The following is a 14947-nucleotide window of genomic DNA, read 5'->3' as shown; positions in this document are numbered from 1 at the left end:
CACCCCCCGCAGGCAGCATGCCATGCCCCAGGACATGCCTGCTCTCCACCACCTCCCACCCCCCAGTGCCAGAGCATGAAGCTCTGCCACTGCTTGCCCCCCCCCCGTAGGGCGCATTGCAATTGTCCAAGCAAACTTCATTCCACAGAAAGGAATGAAGTTCCTTGGCCGAATGACTGCACAGTTTCAAATCGGTGGCTGCTGTTATTACCTCAGGCAGAAGCTGCCCAGTGGGTGACATCAGACCTGGAGGCCCACCAACTAAGGAGACCACCCCATTGCAGTCCACGGTGCTGTGCATCTTCCCGTTTGCTGGAAGCACAGGTACCATCCTGGATGATCGACTGGCCTGGCTGATGTTACTGTTGCGCCTCTCACTATGTCTGTGAGGGACAAAGAGAGAGTCCCTTCTGCTCTCGTTGTCTTCGAAGGTGCTGTGCTCGTCGTCGGCAAAGTCGTTCTCCGACCCGATGTCCTTTGCTCGGCCTCTGAAGCTGAAAAGGCTCGCTTTGCTGCTGCGCCTTGGGGAGAACAAGGAGCCACGGATGCTCAGCAGAGACTGTGAGGGAAAATGAGGGAGCAACCCCAAATCAGAAACTCCTGAAAGCCATGTGCAAGGCCAAGGCATCGTAAGCATAGTGAAATGCCTCTGATTGACATGTACACTGAAATCCAATGTTTACAACACTGTAAGACGCCACTGGAACACGATTAAGAAGAAAATAACAATTCATATTACAAAGCAGTTGTAAAATACCCAGAAAGAAACATCACTTAAATATCATGGAAACAACACTAAGAACATCACAGAAAGAAGGGAGGAAGGAATCATAATCATTAACCTTACAGATAAAATTATCCGAAAAATTAAAAAAATCTGAAAATAAATTGTAGGAAAATCAAAAGAACCATTGCAGCTGCATCAATAGGCTACCATTAAAATCACCACATGTAATCACCAAACCCAATTACCTAGAAATTATTACCAATGAAATGACTGTGTTGAAAAACTCTTTCCCTCCCTCCACTGATTTACAGAGGAATGATTGAAACACAGATGCTTTTTAGGGACTTGCCCCAGAGCACCTGAGCGATCTGTATCAATGTTAACACAGGAAAATATTAAATGAATATTTATTAGGCAGTTCTACTTGATTACAGTGAACGTCTCTGCCTAGTGGAACTGTTTCTCATCGCCCTCCATTCTTTAGAAGGGAAACAATAAATGGACAAAATCCCAGCTAACCATGGCTTGCTCCCAGGATGGTGTCAGTGAGCAAAGGGGCCACTGTTGACCACTGGAGCCCTCTGCCACCGATGCTCCTGCTCCTTGCTATTGCTGCCTTGTTTCCTCACCCTCTCAGAGCAAGCAAGCACTGAGATGGGTGGCCATCTGCATGCCTCATTCTCTGGGCACAATTAAGCCCAGAGGGAAAAGTCAGTGAATGGGACAGCAGCAAAGGTCATGAGGAGGATGAAGTGAGTGCACTCAGGAAGGGAGTGTCTTGCTGAAATAGGGTTGCCATACATCCAGAATTTCCCAGAAGTACCCGGAATACTGCAGTCAGAAGCAGTGTCTGGGTGGAAATGTCAAATGACAACCCATATCGGCAAAAAGGCTAATTGGACAGCGTCTGAAGGACTTAGAGCAACAGAACAATCTGGCCATTATAAAGAAACTCTGTCCTTCGTATGCCTCCCCGCCCCCCTTCTCAGTTTGATTCCCTGACACCATATTTGTATAAATTAACTATCCCAAAATACAGATGTGCCTTCACACTGGCCAGATTGGCTGTGATGCCCTCTGCTGTACTTGAGGGCAGATACCAAAAGATTCCAACTGAGAAACGACTCTGCCCATGTGGAGATGGCAATTTGGAAACAGTGGGTCATGTTCTCCTGTCCTGTCCTCTTTATAAAGACCTGAGGAATGAGATCATCACCCCACTCTTACTTACCATCCCAGGCCGCCCATCTGCGGCCACATTGTTCTTTCTTTTATCAGATCAAAAATGATCAGACAACAGCAAAGGTTGCCCGGTTTATCGAGGGTGTAATGAGATTAAGGGCCACTATCTGAACGATAATCTTGGTCATCTGATTGTCCTTTTTACCCATTGTTGTCCTTTTAATTGTATATATTGCTTGTTTTATGTTGCTATGGCCGTTAGCTAATGCAAATAAAGTTAAAAAACAACAACACCATATTGGCAGTGTCATTTTTGCTGATTTTCCTTAAAAATAGCTCAAAAACATGTCCAGCAGATCCATAATTCCATGCCACCAAAGACTGGAAAGAATCATTGGACCTTTGGGGTCAAAACCCCCCTTAATATACATACATGAGGAAGGCTGAGCAATTTCCACCTGGCCCGATATTAGTTGGTACACACAGGCCAGGATACTTTCTCCCTACCTGGTGTGGGGAAGAGAATCTTTTCTCATAAGTCAGTCGGTTCCCTTCAATAGAGAATCGGAAGCCCTTCCTTCGGATGCTGTCCTCTGATTCAGATTTGTGAAATTCATCCTCATCTTTTTCGTCTCCTTCGGATTGTTCTCTCTGCTTCCTCTTTTTCCGCCTGTTCCTTCTCTCTTTAGCACTCTTTGAACTCAGCTTTGACGTCACTGAAGAGCTCTCCGAGAACCCGCCGACACCACCAACTTCACTGAACTCTCTAGATTCACCTGTGGCGGCGGCTAAAGCAGCTGCCTGTTGAGTAACCAAAGTTAAACACATTTAAGGCACACAATACTAATCCGTTAATACTACTGTATTCCCAGGGTTTCTATTTTTAAAAAAGCAGATGAGTTTGATGTTCCTCACACTAATCCCATGTACTACATAAGAAGAAGCATCTCAACAAGGCAATATAGCAAATTTCAAATTCCAAAAGGCCTTCCAGGACCTCGCCAAATTTACCTCAGAAAATTTGGTGCTGGCATGTTTCTGCCTGAAGTGAGGCACCCCTTCTCCCAGGCTCTGGCCAACACTTTAAAAAGTATTGTGCAACATTTAGACACCAGTTCCTGACTTCATCTATCCCCCCCCACTCATGGCGCCACCTGAAACAGGCTATGCCACCCTGCCACATGGCGGAGCTTGCCCTCACCAGGTACACCCTAACATGGCTGAATTTCACTTGAGGAATCTTTCCTTATGGGTAAGGGATGAAGAGGCCTTAGTCACTGTCCCAGGCACCAGTACTTAAACCCAGCAGGCTAGAATCACTGCAAACGCCTCATTCCTTGAAAGCTGCTCAGAAGAGGACGTGTGGTGCCTAATTCTCAGCATGACTGTCTTGCCCTACAAGAGAAGAAAAATACACTCCAGAGCAACGGTGTGCACCTTCCTTCCTCTTGTGAACATAACTCTCCACGGAATAAGAGTATAAAAGAGTATTGAACCTGGCCCCAAAACATGTGGGAGACACAAGTCCTTTGCAGCAGGAAAAAGAAATTGCCACGACTATTCTTGTTTCTTAGCCTAGGCTTCACAATCTATTCTTTTCTTCTTATTATTTTTCTTTTTTAACAGAAGGGCAACATGGGTAAAACAAAATAAACGAAACCAAATTAGATTCCAGCTTTACTGCCGTATAGAAAACATACAGTGGTGCCTCGCAAGACGAACGCCTCGCAAAACGAAAAACTCGCAAGACGAAAGAGTTTTCCGTTTTTGAGTCGTTCCGCAAGACGAATTTCCCTATGGGCTTGCTTCGCAAGAAGCAAGCCCATAGGGAAATCTCCGGGGACCTCTTTTAAATGCTGGCCGTCGGGAGCAAAGACTTTCGCCCACTGCCGGCCTTCAGAAGAGGTCCTGGACCTCTTCTGAAGGCCAGCGGGGGGCAAAAGTCTTTGCTCCCCCCTGCCTGCCTTCCCGGGATAGCGGAGAAGCGCAGCACGTTTCTCCGCTATCCCGGACGGCTTTTGAAGGCAGGCGGGCCGGAGCAAAGACTTTCGCCCACCGCCTGCCTTCAGAAGACCTCCGCTGTCCCAGGGGCTTTTAAAATGCTGGCGGTCGGCAGCAAAGCCCTCCTGTCCCCGGAGCTTGCGGGGCGGGAGGTGGGGAGAAGGGCTTTTCTTCCCACCGCCAGCCTTCAGAACAGCCTTCTGAAGGCTGGCGGTGGGGAGAAAAGCCCTTGTCCCTCCCCCCCCAGCCTTCAGAAGAGGTCGGGGGACAGACTGTCCCCGGACCTGGTCTGAAGGCGGTTTCCATAGGAATGCATTGATTGATTTTCAATGCATTCCTATTGGAAACCGTGCTTCGCAAGATGAAAAACTTGCGGAACGAATTAATTTCGTCTTGCGAGGCACCACTGCACTTCATGTTTCCTAGCCACCTTTTGTTTTCCTGGGGGAGGAATCGTTCAATCATTTTGTGACTGAGCGAGGGAAGGCCTAGAACCATTGACTCATCCTGATAACTTTGCCCTAATGCTGGAGCTGTCAGTGTGGTGCATGTGGGAACCCTGCTGCTCCCATGAAAACCTCATTTGGTGCCCTCAATGCCCTCAGCCCTTACTGAGTTTTCTGGTTTGAGGGCAGGCAATTGAAGCTGTTTTTAAAAAAAATAAAGAAAGCATTTGGAAGCAGCTGTAGCTTCCAGCAACAGTCGTTTCAATATTTTTTCCCCTGGGATGCTTCTGGGTCCATGTGGGCCCAGATACATTCTTAACATAGGAAAGAAAGTGTAGGCAGCTGGAGCTGGTACTTTGCTTTTAAGCTTACTCAGCTAAGCTGCCTGTTTGTTGATTTTCAGAAAATGGGAAGTGGGGAATAGTGGCAAACTGGTAAGCTTCAGGGCGCAGAGAAGCATCAGGGTAGATAGGGAGGGTGATAGCGGGCATTATTGCCTGTTTCAATTTTGTGAGGTGTGTGGATGTGCTGTGTTGCCTGGGGGTGTTTGTATGGAGTTTGGTTTTGAGAGTGGGGCATGTTGCCTGGTTGGTTTTGTGTGGGTGGTTTTGTGCTTTGAGGAGAGGGAACGTTGCCTGGGTAGGCTTGTGTGGGTGCGTCTGGTTTTCTCCAGAGTGAAGTGGATATGCCTACAATAGTGTCTCCACTTCTGAAATGAGATCCATGGGCTTAAAAAGGTTGCTGACCCCTACCCTAAAGGTTTACTTGTCATAATCTAATTTACTTGTCATAATGTATGTGTAAATGCCTACTACCCGGCCGCCATCTTGAAATGCTTCAAGCTCACATGCAGGTGGTGTTAACTAGCTAAAAGCACCTTCACAGATTTTACATGCCATCCTGTATGAGAATAAGCCAAAAACAAAACAAAAGTTATTTTTAATCAAATATGGATAAAAATAACAGGTAGCTTTCTCCTCAAAATATCTTCTGAGAAGCTGGTTGAAATGGAGATTACAGCTTTAAAGCAGCGGCTGCTTTCTATGATTAGCTAGAACCTTAAAGCTATGCTAAACTGTCCAAACATTTTCCATCGGAAATGTACCTAAGCTTTTTGTTCCTGTGCTGAATAGTCAATAAAAATGATTGTTAATAAAGAAAGAACGATACCTGGGCTTCTTCCTGTTGCTTTTTCAGCTGTTCCAGCATCTGCTGGAACTCGGCCTCCTTCTGCTCTGCTTCTTCCATGGTGGCTTGGTTCTGCTCTTCATAGGCCATGGCAACAACAGCCAGGATCAGGTTGATCAGGTAGAAAGAGCCCAGGAAAATCACCAGGACAAAAAAGATCATGTACGTTTTGCCAGCAGCTCTCAATGTCTGTAAAAAGAAAGAAAGGAAAGAATAAAACAGTTCATAACATTCCTATAAAATGTAATGGCCTCTTTATTATACCGTAGTGACAAGGAACATGTTCAAAATGGGTATAAGTTAAATGGTTGAGAAACTTAGTACATGCTGGTCTTATGTACATGAGCTATATGTACAAGTTCACATGTCAAACTATGTTGTAAATAAGAGGCTGTAATAACAACCGCTGCATTCCTTTTTTACAAGTGGATATACACACCAGTTAGTACAGTTAGACCTCACCTCTTATTCATGCTTAATACAAGATGTGCTTCCTCTATCTGAAAGGGAGAGGAACAGCTGCCATAGTCGACTTCTGACGACAGAACTGGCCCCCTGCATATTTTTCATATGCCAGCTGCCTGAATGGGAATTCAAGGTCCTGTACAGTCATTCTGTATAAGCCATTCTGTACGCAGCCGATTTGCTTTGCAGCAGCCATATTGCTGGTTGGGGGTGGGGGGAGGCAAAGTACTAACACTGAAATGTTCTTTATGCAACACTGCGACTCACTTCAGCGGAGACATTTTGTAAAGCACCCGAGTCACCTTTCCCCCTGTTGCTCACTGGAATAGCCAGTTCTGTCAGCTGGAGTCATGGCCGCACATCGAAACAACTTGTATGGTTTGAAAACCATTAGGTTTTGTGGACGGTCTTAACCTTGCGCCAGTTATTATTCCTCCTGTTGTGCTATTACAGCTTCCCTGTTCCTGAGCATGAATGCAACAAATCCCAATGGACTGTACCATTTGTGGCAAGATGGCAAACTATGCCCTTGACTTGAAACATGCAATTTTATGCTGCTGAGATTGATTGTTCTATCTGTGACATGGTAACACAGACCATGAGCCAGTGTGGTGGACTCATAATCTGGTGAACCGGGTTCACTTCCCCGCTCCTCCACATGTAGCTGCTGGGTGACCTTGGGCTAGTCACACTTCTCTGAAGTCTCTCAGCCCCACTCACCTCACAGAGTGTTTGTCGTGGGGGAGGAAAGGAAAGGAGAATGTTAGCCGCTTTAAGACTCCTTCAGGTAGTGATAAAGCGGGATATCAAATCCAAACTCCTCTTCTTCTTCATCTACCTTTGAAATACACTGAAGTATTCATAGTAATACATTGCTCTTATTATTACTATGGTAACAGTAATAAGAGGTACTCAGTGTGGTGCCTGCCAGATATTATGAGACTACAATTTCCATCATCCCTGATCATTGGCCATGTTGTCTACTGCTGATTGGAATTTGAGTGCAATCATATCTGGAGGGCGCCTTGTTGGCTGCCCCTGTTTATATAATCAACCTCTGTAGTATTACTAATACTCCTGGCATATAAAGTCTCTCACCAGTTGGTAAAGGTTTTCCCAGAAGTCCTGAGTCATCAGCCGAAAGAGTGACAAGAAGGCCCAGCTGAAGGTATCAAAACTTGTATAGCCATAGTTGGGGTTTCGACCAGCTTTTACACACATATATCCTTCCGGACATTGACTAGAAAAAAGTGGGGGGAAAGACATTTTCAAAACATCATCTCAATCAATGTGTTTTCTTGAGCAAATAGTCTGCCAGTTGTCAGTAGAATGAAAATGCTTTTCAACTGTGATTTTACTCTATGGAACAATTCAAGAAAGCCAACTTCAGGCAAAGGTCTACAGCAGAGATCAGAAGCCTTCTTCCTATGAGGGGCCATTGACCTATGGGAAAGGTCAACTGGGGCTGCAGCCAATAGTGGTTAGAGCCAGATCTGATAGTGGGTGGGGCTTCATGATCTCTTGTCTGCCTCTTGCACACACACCTCAAGTGAAAGAGAAAGAGATTCCCAGAGAGGAGAGTTGGAGAGCAAGAGCGAACCTACAGTGTCCAGAGAGCTGAATGATAAGGAGGGACGCATGGAATTAAACTAAGGGTCCCATGTGATCCTTGAAATGAGGGGTTTTAGGGTAGCACGACTGGTGCAGCCGCCTTGGGCATCACCCTGCAGGGGGCACCAAAACAATGATGTTGAACCGAGCGTGAGACGCAACCCCCCCCCCCCCCGAATTTTAGCATCACACAGGGTCCAAAGTCCACCACTGCCTTGAACTGCAGGTTCTTTACTTAGGTCTACAGCAGCGGTTCTCAACCTGTGGGTCCCCAGATGTTGTTGGACTACAACTCCCATCATCCATGAGCTCTGGCCTTGCTTGCTAGGAGTGATGGAAGTTGTAGTTCAACAACATCTGAGGACCCACAGGTTGAGAAAGGCTGGTCTACAGGGTCATTGCCTTTTCAACATTACCTAGGGAAAACTAGCCATTGTCTTGCCCAAATCCTTAACATACCACCACAAAGTGTTACCATTTGAATTTATCATGCTTTAGTGTAACACTTACGGGACGCGGGTGGCGCTGTGGGTAAAACCTCAGCGCCTAGGACTTGCCGATCGTATGGTCGGCGGTTCGAATCCCCGCGGCGGGGTGAGCTCCCGTCGTTCGGTCCCAGCTCCTGCCCACCTAGCAGTTCGAAAGCACTCTTAAGTGCAAGTAGATAAATAGGTACCGCTTTATAGCGGGAAGGTAAACGGCATTTTCGTGTGCTGCGCTGGTGCTGGCTTGCCAGAGCAGCTTCGTCACGCTGGCCACGTGACCCGGAAGTGTCTTCGGACAGCGCTGGCCCCCGGCCTCTTAAGTGAGATGGGCGCACAACCCCAGAGTCGGACACGACTGGCCCGTACGGGCAGGGGTACCTTTACCTTTACCTAGTGTAACACTTAAGAGAGGTACTGAAAGTGAGGGAGATGCCTCTCATTGATCTTAGGAGTGTTTTCAAAGTGTGTAAAAAGAACATTGAAAGATTGGGTGGATGGGGGAGTTGTTAGGGAAAGACATGTTCTCCGTATCAAAGATCGCCCTCTCTTTCATATCCCCATAAATGTAGATGCTGACATCCAGACAGTAGGCTTCTGAGCCCAAAATGCTAGCGATCTGAAATGCTGTGGATATTAAAGGCAACCCACTCTCTTGAATAAAGTGTAATGGACCATTCTCTCACCCGGCATCTGAGCTGTTGCCACACAGCAAAGCATCATTTTGTCCTTCCAAGAAGTAAAAGTGATCTGTTTGGAAACAGAAATGGATAACATTTAATTGCATTGGAAATAACTTGAGAGTCCCATGATATCTTGGCGATTAAGGTTTGGATCCTAACTAGGCATTTATGAACAGGCTCATGGATAGAACTGGGATGCTCCAGTGGGAATTCCCACTAGTGGAAAGCAGATAAAGTAATTTTTGCCAATTCCTTCTTTCCCCATGTAGCTCTCAGTTCTGCCTGTGAAAGTCACCGCTTCCCTTCTGACAGAAGCATCCCATGAATACATCTCCACTCAGAGGGTACACCCACCAAAAGAATATTTGGCACGATATACATCATCCAATAGAATTATTGTGGCACAAGCCCCTCAGCTTAGTTATGAAACAGTATTGGTAGTCCCCCATAGACCAAAAGCACAAAAGACATCAACAAGGAATCATGTCTTCAGTGTAGTGAGCCCTACTCTATGGGTCTCTCTCCTAGCAGAAATCAATCACTGTCCCTGTTAAGTTTCAGGTGTTTGGTTAAAACTGTTTTATTCCAGGAGGTCTTTGCATCATGAACACTGCTTTGATAGTTTAATCTCTGATGTTTTGATCTCTAATGTTAAATCCATACTTTATTTTTATATATATATATATATATATATATATATATATATATATAATGTTTTTAATTTTTTAAAACTGTTTTGGGACCCAGTTAGTGAAAGGAATATATGTATGTATGTATGTATGTATGTATGTATGTATGTTTGTAAATAAATAAATAAATAAATAAATAAATATTACTAGGTAAGGTAAATTATAAACTGGGGTGCTTACTCCAGTGACCTGTTCGGAATCTAAGTTGCACTATACTGAGCACCAGATTACATGTAATGTCTGTGCATGGTGTGCCAACACAGCAGTCCTATAGATACTGTGAATTATTATTACTATCGTTATTACTATGCGCTTTAAAAGGGCCTGAATTTTTCAAAGTGCTGTACAGATCTAGATATACAGATATACAGATCTGGCATGGCCAAACTCGGCCCTCCAGATGTTTTGGGACTACAATTCCCATCATCCCTGACCACTGGTCCTTGTTAGCTAGGGATAATGGGAGTTGTACTCCCAAAACAGCTGGAGGGCCGAGTTTGGCCATGCCTGATATAGATGATATAGATATGTTCCTGCCTGCAGTCTTGCAATCTGCTAGACATAATACAAAAGGAAAAGGGGGAGAGAAGATGAAAGCAAGGTATGAAAGCTGCAAAATAGTTTGTGCTAAAATAAGTACAGTGTCCAATCAGTGAGACCGATGCATTTCTGTCATACAGCTTGAAACCCCATTATAAGAGGTCACAGGAAAACAAGAAATGCGCTGGGCTGCACCAGTGTACCTCATGACAGAAATGGCCTTGGGATGATGCATTGGTGATTCATACCTCTCGTGTGTAAAGCTTGTACAACCCACAACGCACTACTCAGCTGTGTGGGTAAATACATAGGCAAACTCAAGGACGTTAAAATGACTAGACATTTAAAGTTAAGTGATTTATCTTCATTTAGTAATGCCAGCACAAAGCCTTGCAGTTTTCTCTGTTAGCATAGGTAAAGCACACCCTCCACGTGTCCCGATTTTCCAGGGCCAGTCCTGGAATTACGAAAGCCATCCCAGTTTCTGATTTGATCCCAGAACGTCCCTGTTTCCCCTGCCACTGAGCTCACAGAGGAGGATGAGCCAGCACTTGTCCTGAATGGTGGTGGTGAGGGAGCATCGTGTTGCCTCTCCATGGCTGCTGCTGCTGCTGCTGGCCTCCTCCCATTGGGCAGCTGGCAGTGGCTGCTGGGAAGAGGGCAAGGAGAAGAAGAGACTGCTGCCACTGAGGTCCAGCCTCGTGTGACATGGCGGCTCTGAGGGGCAGTCGGAGGGTAGGACTGCCCTGGGCAGGAAGAAAGGGGGAGAGGAGCAGTGTGCAAGGAGTCTTTTTTAAAAAATGCTTTGTGTGTTCTAAAATTTATTTATCGGTGTGTGTTTTTTTTTCCGCCAATCAGCTCATCATCAGTGCCTGCAAACCCAGGACTCAGTTTCAGCACTATAGGCTAGGCTGTGCTGCATAATTTTAGTGCCTATTGACAACAATCCAGCTGCGATCAGCAAAACATTAAGATCCATATATATATATATATATATATATATATATATATATAAACAAATCAATGAAAAAGTAATAATGTGTCACCAGGCCTTACTGTCATCACTGACGTAGTCATCCCAGTTAAACGTAGTCACAGTTCTATTAACAAAGGTACCATTATCGCCCATTGTGCTATCGAAATAGGAAGTTATGTTGATTTCAAAAGTAGAATTGTCTGGCGGCCAAATCAGGCATTTATGCCTCAAGTTCCCCATGAAAAGCTGGAGCCCTATTAATGCAAATACACTCAGACAAAACACAGTCAGGATCATGACATCCGAAAGCTTCTTCACTGACTGAATTAGGGCCCCCACAATGGTCTTCAGGCCTGCAAACAGAAAGGGAAATTCATTGCGATGTCGCACGCTCAATATACTGTATGTCACGTGAATGTGCTTGACTTAGTTAATGTTTCATGCAGAATGACAACAAAATGGTTTTTATATTTGTGACAGTTTAATGAAAAAAGCCTGATTGCCTGTGAACATGAATGAAAAGCTGTTAGGTTTATGCTGATTTGAAACTGTGTATGAAAATAAAACAGATATATTGAGGTATCAGTGGTACATAATCAGAGAAACACTTTGCCTAAGCAAAAACGCAATTTTGCGATCCATGCTGTATCTCAGCCCTGTGTAGAAAAGTATATTGTTTTATTTTTCTTGTGTCTCTTGCCCAAACCATTATTGTGGAGTCGGTTTTTGAACTGTTGAACAACACAAATAAGGTGTTTTTATTTAATTAGTTATTTCAATTATCCCATGTTCAGTTTTATGGAATAAAAATCGGTGATGGTTTGGAGAAGGACATCTTTTTAGAAAATTCCCATGCATAGAAAAAAGCCCATGCTAACTTTCACATTTTGCATCTATTTATGCATAATTTTTAAAAATAAATAAATAAAAACCCAAACACAACTGATAGCAAGTTTCGGTTGGGAGTGCCTGCAACAAATGGTAAAATTTGCATCAGTATGAAAGCCTTAATCTTGACTCTTAATTTAAAAGCGGAAAGCTTGATGTCATAAGATGCAAATCATATAGCCACTTACTGCAAATGTCTCATGCAAGAATTTGTTAAACGCAAAGGCTGATTTGGAAAAAAATAATAATAATCAAGCTGCCATAGTTAAAAAGCAAAGAATCGCTGAAAACAAAAGTTTTTGATTCTTGCTTTTTTTTCTTTTTCTTTTTGCTTATACAGTGCAGCAAGCAACACGGCTTATGCTTAAAAGTGTGGTTTCATCTTTAATGGAGCTTTGAAAGGTCAGCCTCCGTGTTTAACCTAGCTCTCACCTGGAATGACTGATATTGTTTTCAATGCCCGGAGAACTCTGAATGTTCTCAACGCTGAGACATTGCCCAGGTCCACAAACTCTGTCACATATCTGCAATAGGGGAGTTCACACACAAACACAATGACAGCACACAAAAAACAGTTGGAGATACAAGGGGCCTGACACTTCATCATTCCACTCACTTCTTACCTGGGATTACAGAAATAGTTTTCAAAGCTCTCAATACTCTGAAAGTTCGAAGAGCTGAAACATTGCCTAGGTTTACAAATTCTGTTACATACCTGTAGAATCAAATCACAGTTATTCAGAATTGAGGCAGACTTTATGTTACTTGCTTGGGGGGGCCTTTTCTCAGATTAAATTAAAATGTCAACGAACAAATCACACTGCTTTATTTTAAACTAATTTGGGAACTTGAGAGGTAGCTTCCATTCCAGTGAACAGAAAAGAAGACAAGATATGAAACAAGCTTATTTTAAGAGGGCTAAGCCAGAGTTAGTTACAATACAAACGGCAGAAATTCTAATATGGTTCTGCAGCACAGTCTCCATTCTGGGATGCTAAAAATCAACAATACTGTATATCTCTTTCTCTAAAGGTTCTCCCTGTCTCAACTTGAGGTTACCAGTGACTAACAACCCCCCCCCCCCTTTAAATACTGCAAAAAAATACTTACGCAAATGTAATGACAGTGAAGTCAAGCCAGTTCCAAGGATCCCGGAGGAAAGTGAAATCTTCTAAACAGAAGCCCCTTGCAAGAATTTTTATTAGTGATTCAAAGGTATAAATTCCCGTGAATGTGTATCTGAAGAAAATATCAGTGCAACAGTTAACAGAAAACAAGTATTAATGATTTCAACAAAACATTCCCAACAGAAAACTGACAATTATAAAATCGGGTGGCGGGGGGAGGGGGAGATGTCAGAATTGTTTTCCAAAGGGAAAGCTATGAACTCTGTCTCTGGATGACAACCCAGGTGCACAAAGCAGGTATGAGGCAGAGCTGGTTTATATGCAATGCTCACAGTGTCAGGATTCCTAACGCTTCCCCTCACCACCACCACTAGCAGCAGAAAGCTGGGAGAGATCAAAGTCACATAGGCAAGGAGGGAGAAGACTGACTGGTTGGCTTCTACTGTTTACATGTCTTCTTACTGGTTAATTTCACTTCTTCCTCAGCTACTAAGAAGATGCAAAAACAGAGTAAACTAGGTGTGCAGAAGAGAGGGAAGTTGAGGGGAAGGTAAATTAGATGTGTAAAGACTTTGTTTTTTCTGGCTAAAATGTTTGTAAAAGTTGAAAATGAAAAATAAAATTATATTTTTACAAACAGGACTTTGTATTGGGTCAGAAACTAATTGGCAGCCAGTTCAGTCGGGCCCAGAATTGGCTTTATATGCTCCAACCGTCTTAGGACAGGCCAGGGAATTATATTGTTGTATGATTTGCAGTGGGGCTGGATGTCCTCCCTGGACCCTTTCCAAGGCTGTGATTCTATACTTGGGGTCCGAAATAGAGGAGGACTGCCAGAAGGATAAAATCACTTTCTGCTGTTTTGTTGGGGGTAGATGTCGCCATGATGGTTCAGCAGAAGAACAGGTAATGCTGGACTTTGGGGGCATTTCCTATCTTTTTGTTACTGCACATCCAATTCAAATATATTTATAAATTTCCCCTTTTCCTCCCCTTGATTATCTCTTACTGAATGCATTTATATCAATCCCGCTAATGTTCTGATTTGTTTACAATGTGTCCTCAAGTAACCAATAAATTTCCCCCATTCTATTTTAATAGAAAAGAAGAAAAGAAAAAGGAAACCAGTGTGCAAAGAAGGGCAGGTGGCTCGTCCTCCTTCCTAGAGTGTTCAGCTTTGATCTCCCCTCTAGCCTGGAGCTTTTCCTCACTTGCCAATTTCAGTGGCATAGTTTCTGCTTGATCTGACATTTCGAAGAGTGAATTTGTAGCTGATTGTCTGCAACCTTTGGTCACATGCCATTGTTATCAGACAGCAAGTGTGGGGTTTACCTTCCCACCCACATTGGGTTGTGTCCAAATTGAAAGAAGTCACATGACTGTTGTTACATCCCTGGGTACCATATTACAAATCTGATTCTATCACCATCATGCATTTTAATTGCCTTTTGAATTGGGAAATAGCAAGAGGCAGAGGGAAGCAAAGATCAGTTCTTGAGCACAGAAAATGGTCCAGTCAGGCATTATCCTTGAGTTCTGTTTTAGCTTAAAAGTGTAAAATGTGAACAAGTCGGGGTCAATCTTGGGCACAAATGCATGCTTGCATAATGTGGGAACCCGTGTAACAAGAACCAGCATTGTTGGTTTCTTGCCAACAGAACTGCCCCTTGGATGACTCTATATATATATATATATACACACACACATACACATGCATCATATATTCATTAACACATTGAATAGTGATTAGATTCAACTTACTCTACATTCTTTGTCCAGTCCGGAGGGTTACTCATGGTCATAAATACACAGTTGGTCAAAATAGTGCACATAATAAGCATGCTGAATAATGTATGTTATTGTTAAGGAACATATTCTTGAGAACTCATCGTAAGAAAAATTGATTACATCAACAGTACATTCTGGTTCACTTCCAATCTTT

General features: G+C 43.7%; 1 protein-coding gene across 2 annotated transcripts in view; it reads right to left on the bottom strand.

Moving 5' to 3' along the window:
* Positions 1 to 14947, bottom strand: part of LOC307215744 (sodium channel protein type 2 subunit alpha) — a 103039-nt gene that overhangs the window by 37113 nt on the left and 50979 nt on the right. Inside the window, exons 4-12 of one of the 2 annotated variants that reach the window (XM_079975397.1) lie at positions 14767 to 14857; positions 12989 to 13117; positions 12502 to 12593; positions 11071 to 11343; positions 8789 to 8852; positions 7108 to 7249; positions 5527 to 5733; positions 2417 to 2710; positions 212 to 559 (exon numbers count right to left, since the gene is read on the bottom strand). In XM_079975397.1, coding sequence (XP_079831523.1) covers positions 212 to 559; positions 2417 to 2710; positions 5527 to 5733; positions 7108 to 7249; positions 8789 to 8852; positions 11071 to 11343; positions 12502 to 12593; positions 12989 to 13117; positions 14767 to 14857 — 1640 coding nt within the window. Of the gene's footprint in view, positions 1 to 211; positions 560 to 2416; positions 2711 to 5526; positions 5734 to 7107; positions 7250 to 8788; positions 8853 to 11070; positions 11344 to 12310; positions 12403 to 12501; positions 12594 to 12988; positions 13118 to 14766; positions 14858 to 14947 lie in introns of both variants that reach the window. The other variant, XM_079975398.1, reaches the window with a different exon arrangement.

This window comes from Podarcis cretensis (genome assembly GCF_951804945.1).
Source record: "Podarcis cretensis genome assembly, chromosome: 1".
Lineage (NCBI taxonomy): Eukaryota > Metazoa > Chordata > Lepidosauria > Squamata > Lacertidae > Podarcis > Podarcis cretensis.
The sequence above is the reverse complement of the archived record's forward strand: the minus strand, read 5'-3'. Positions and strand labels throughout refer to the sequence as shown.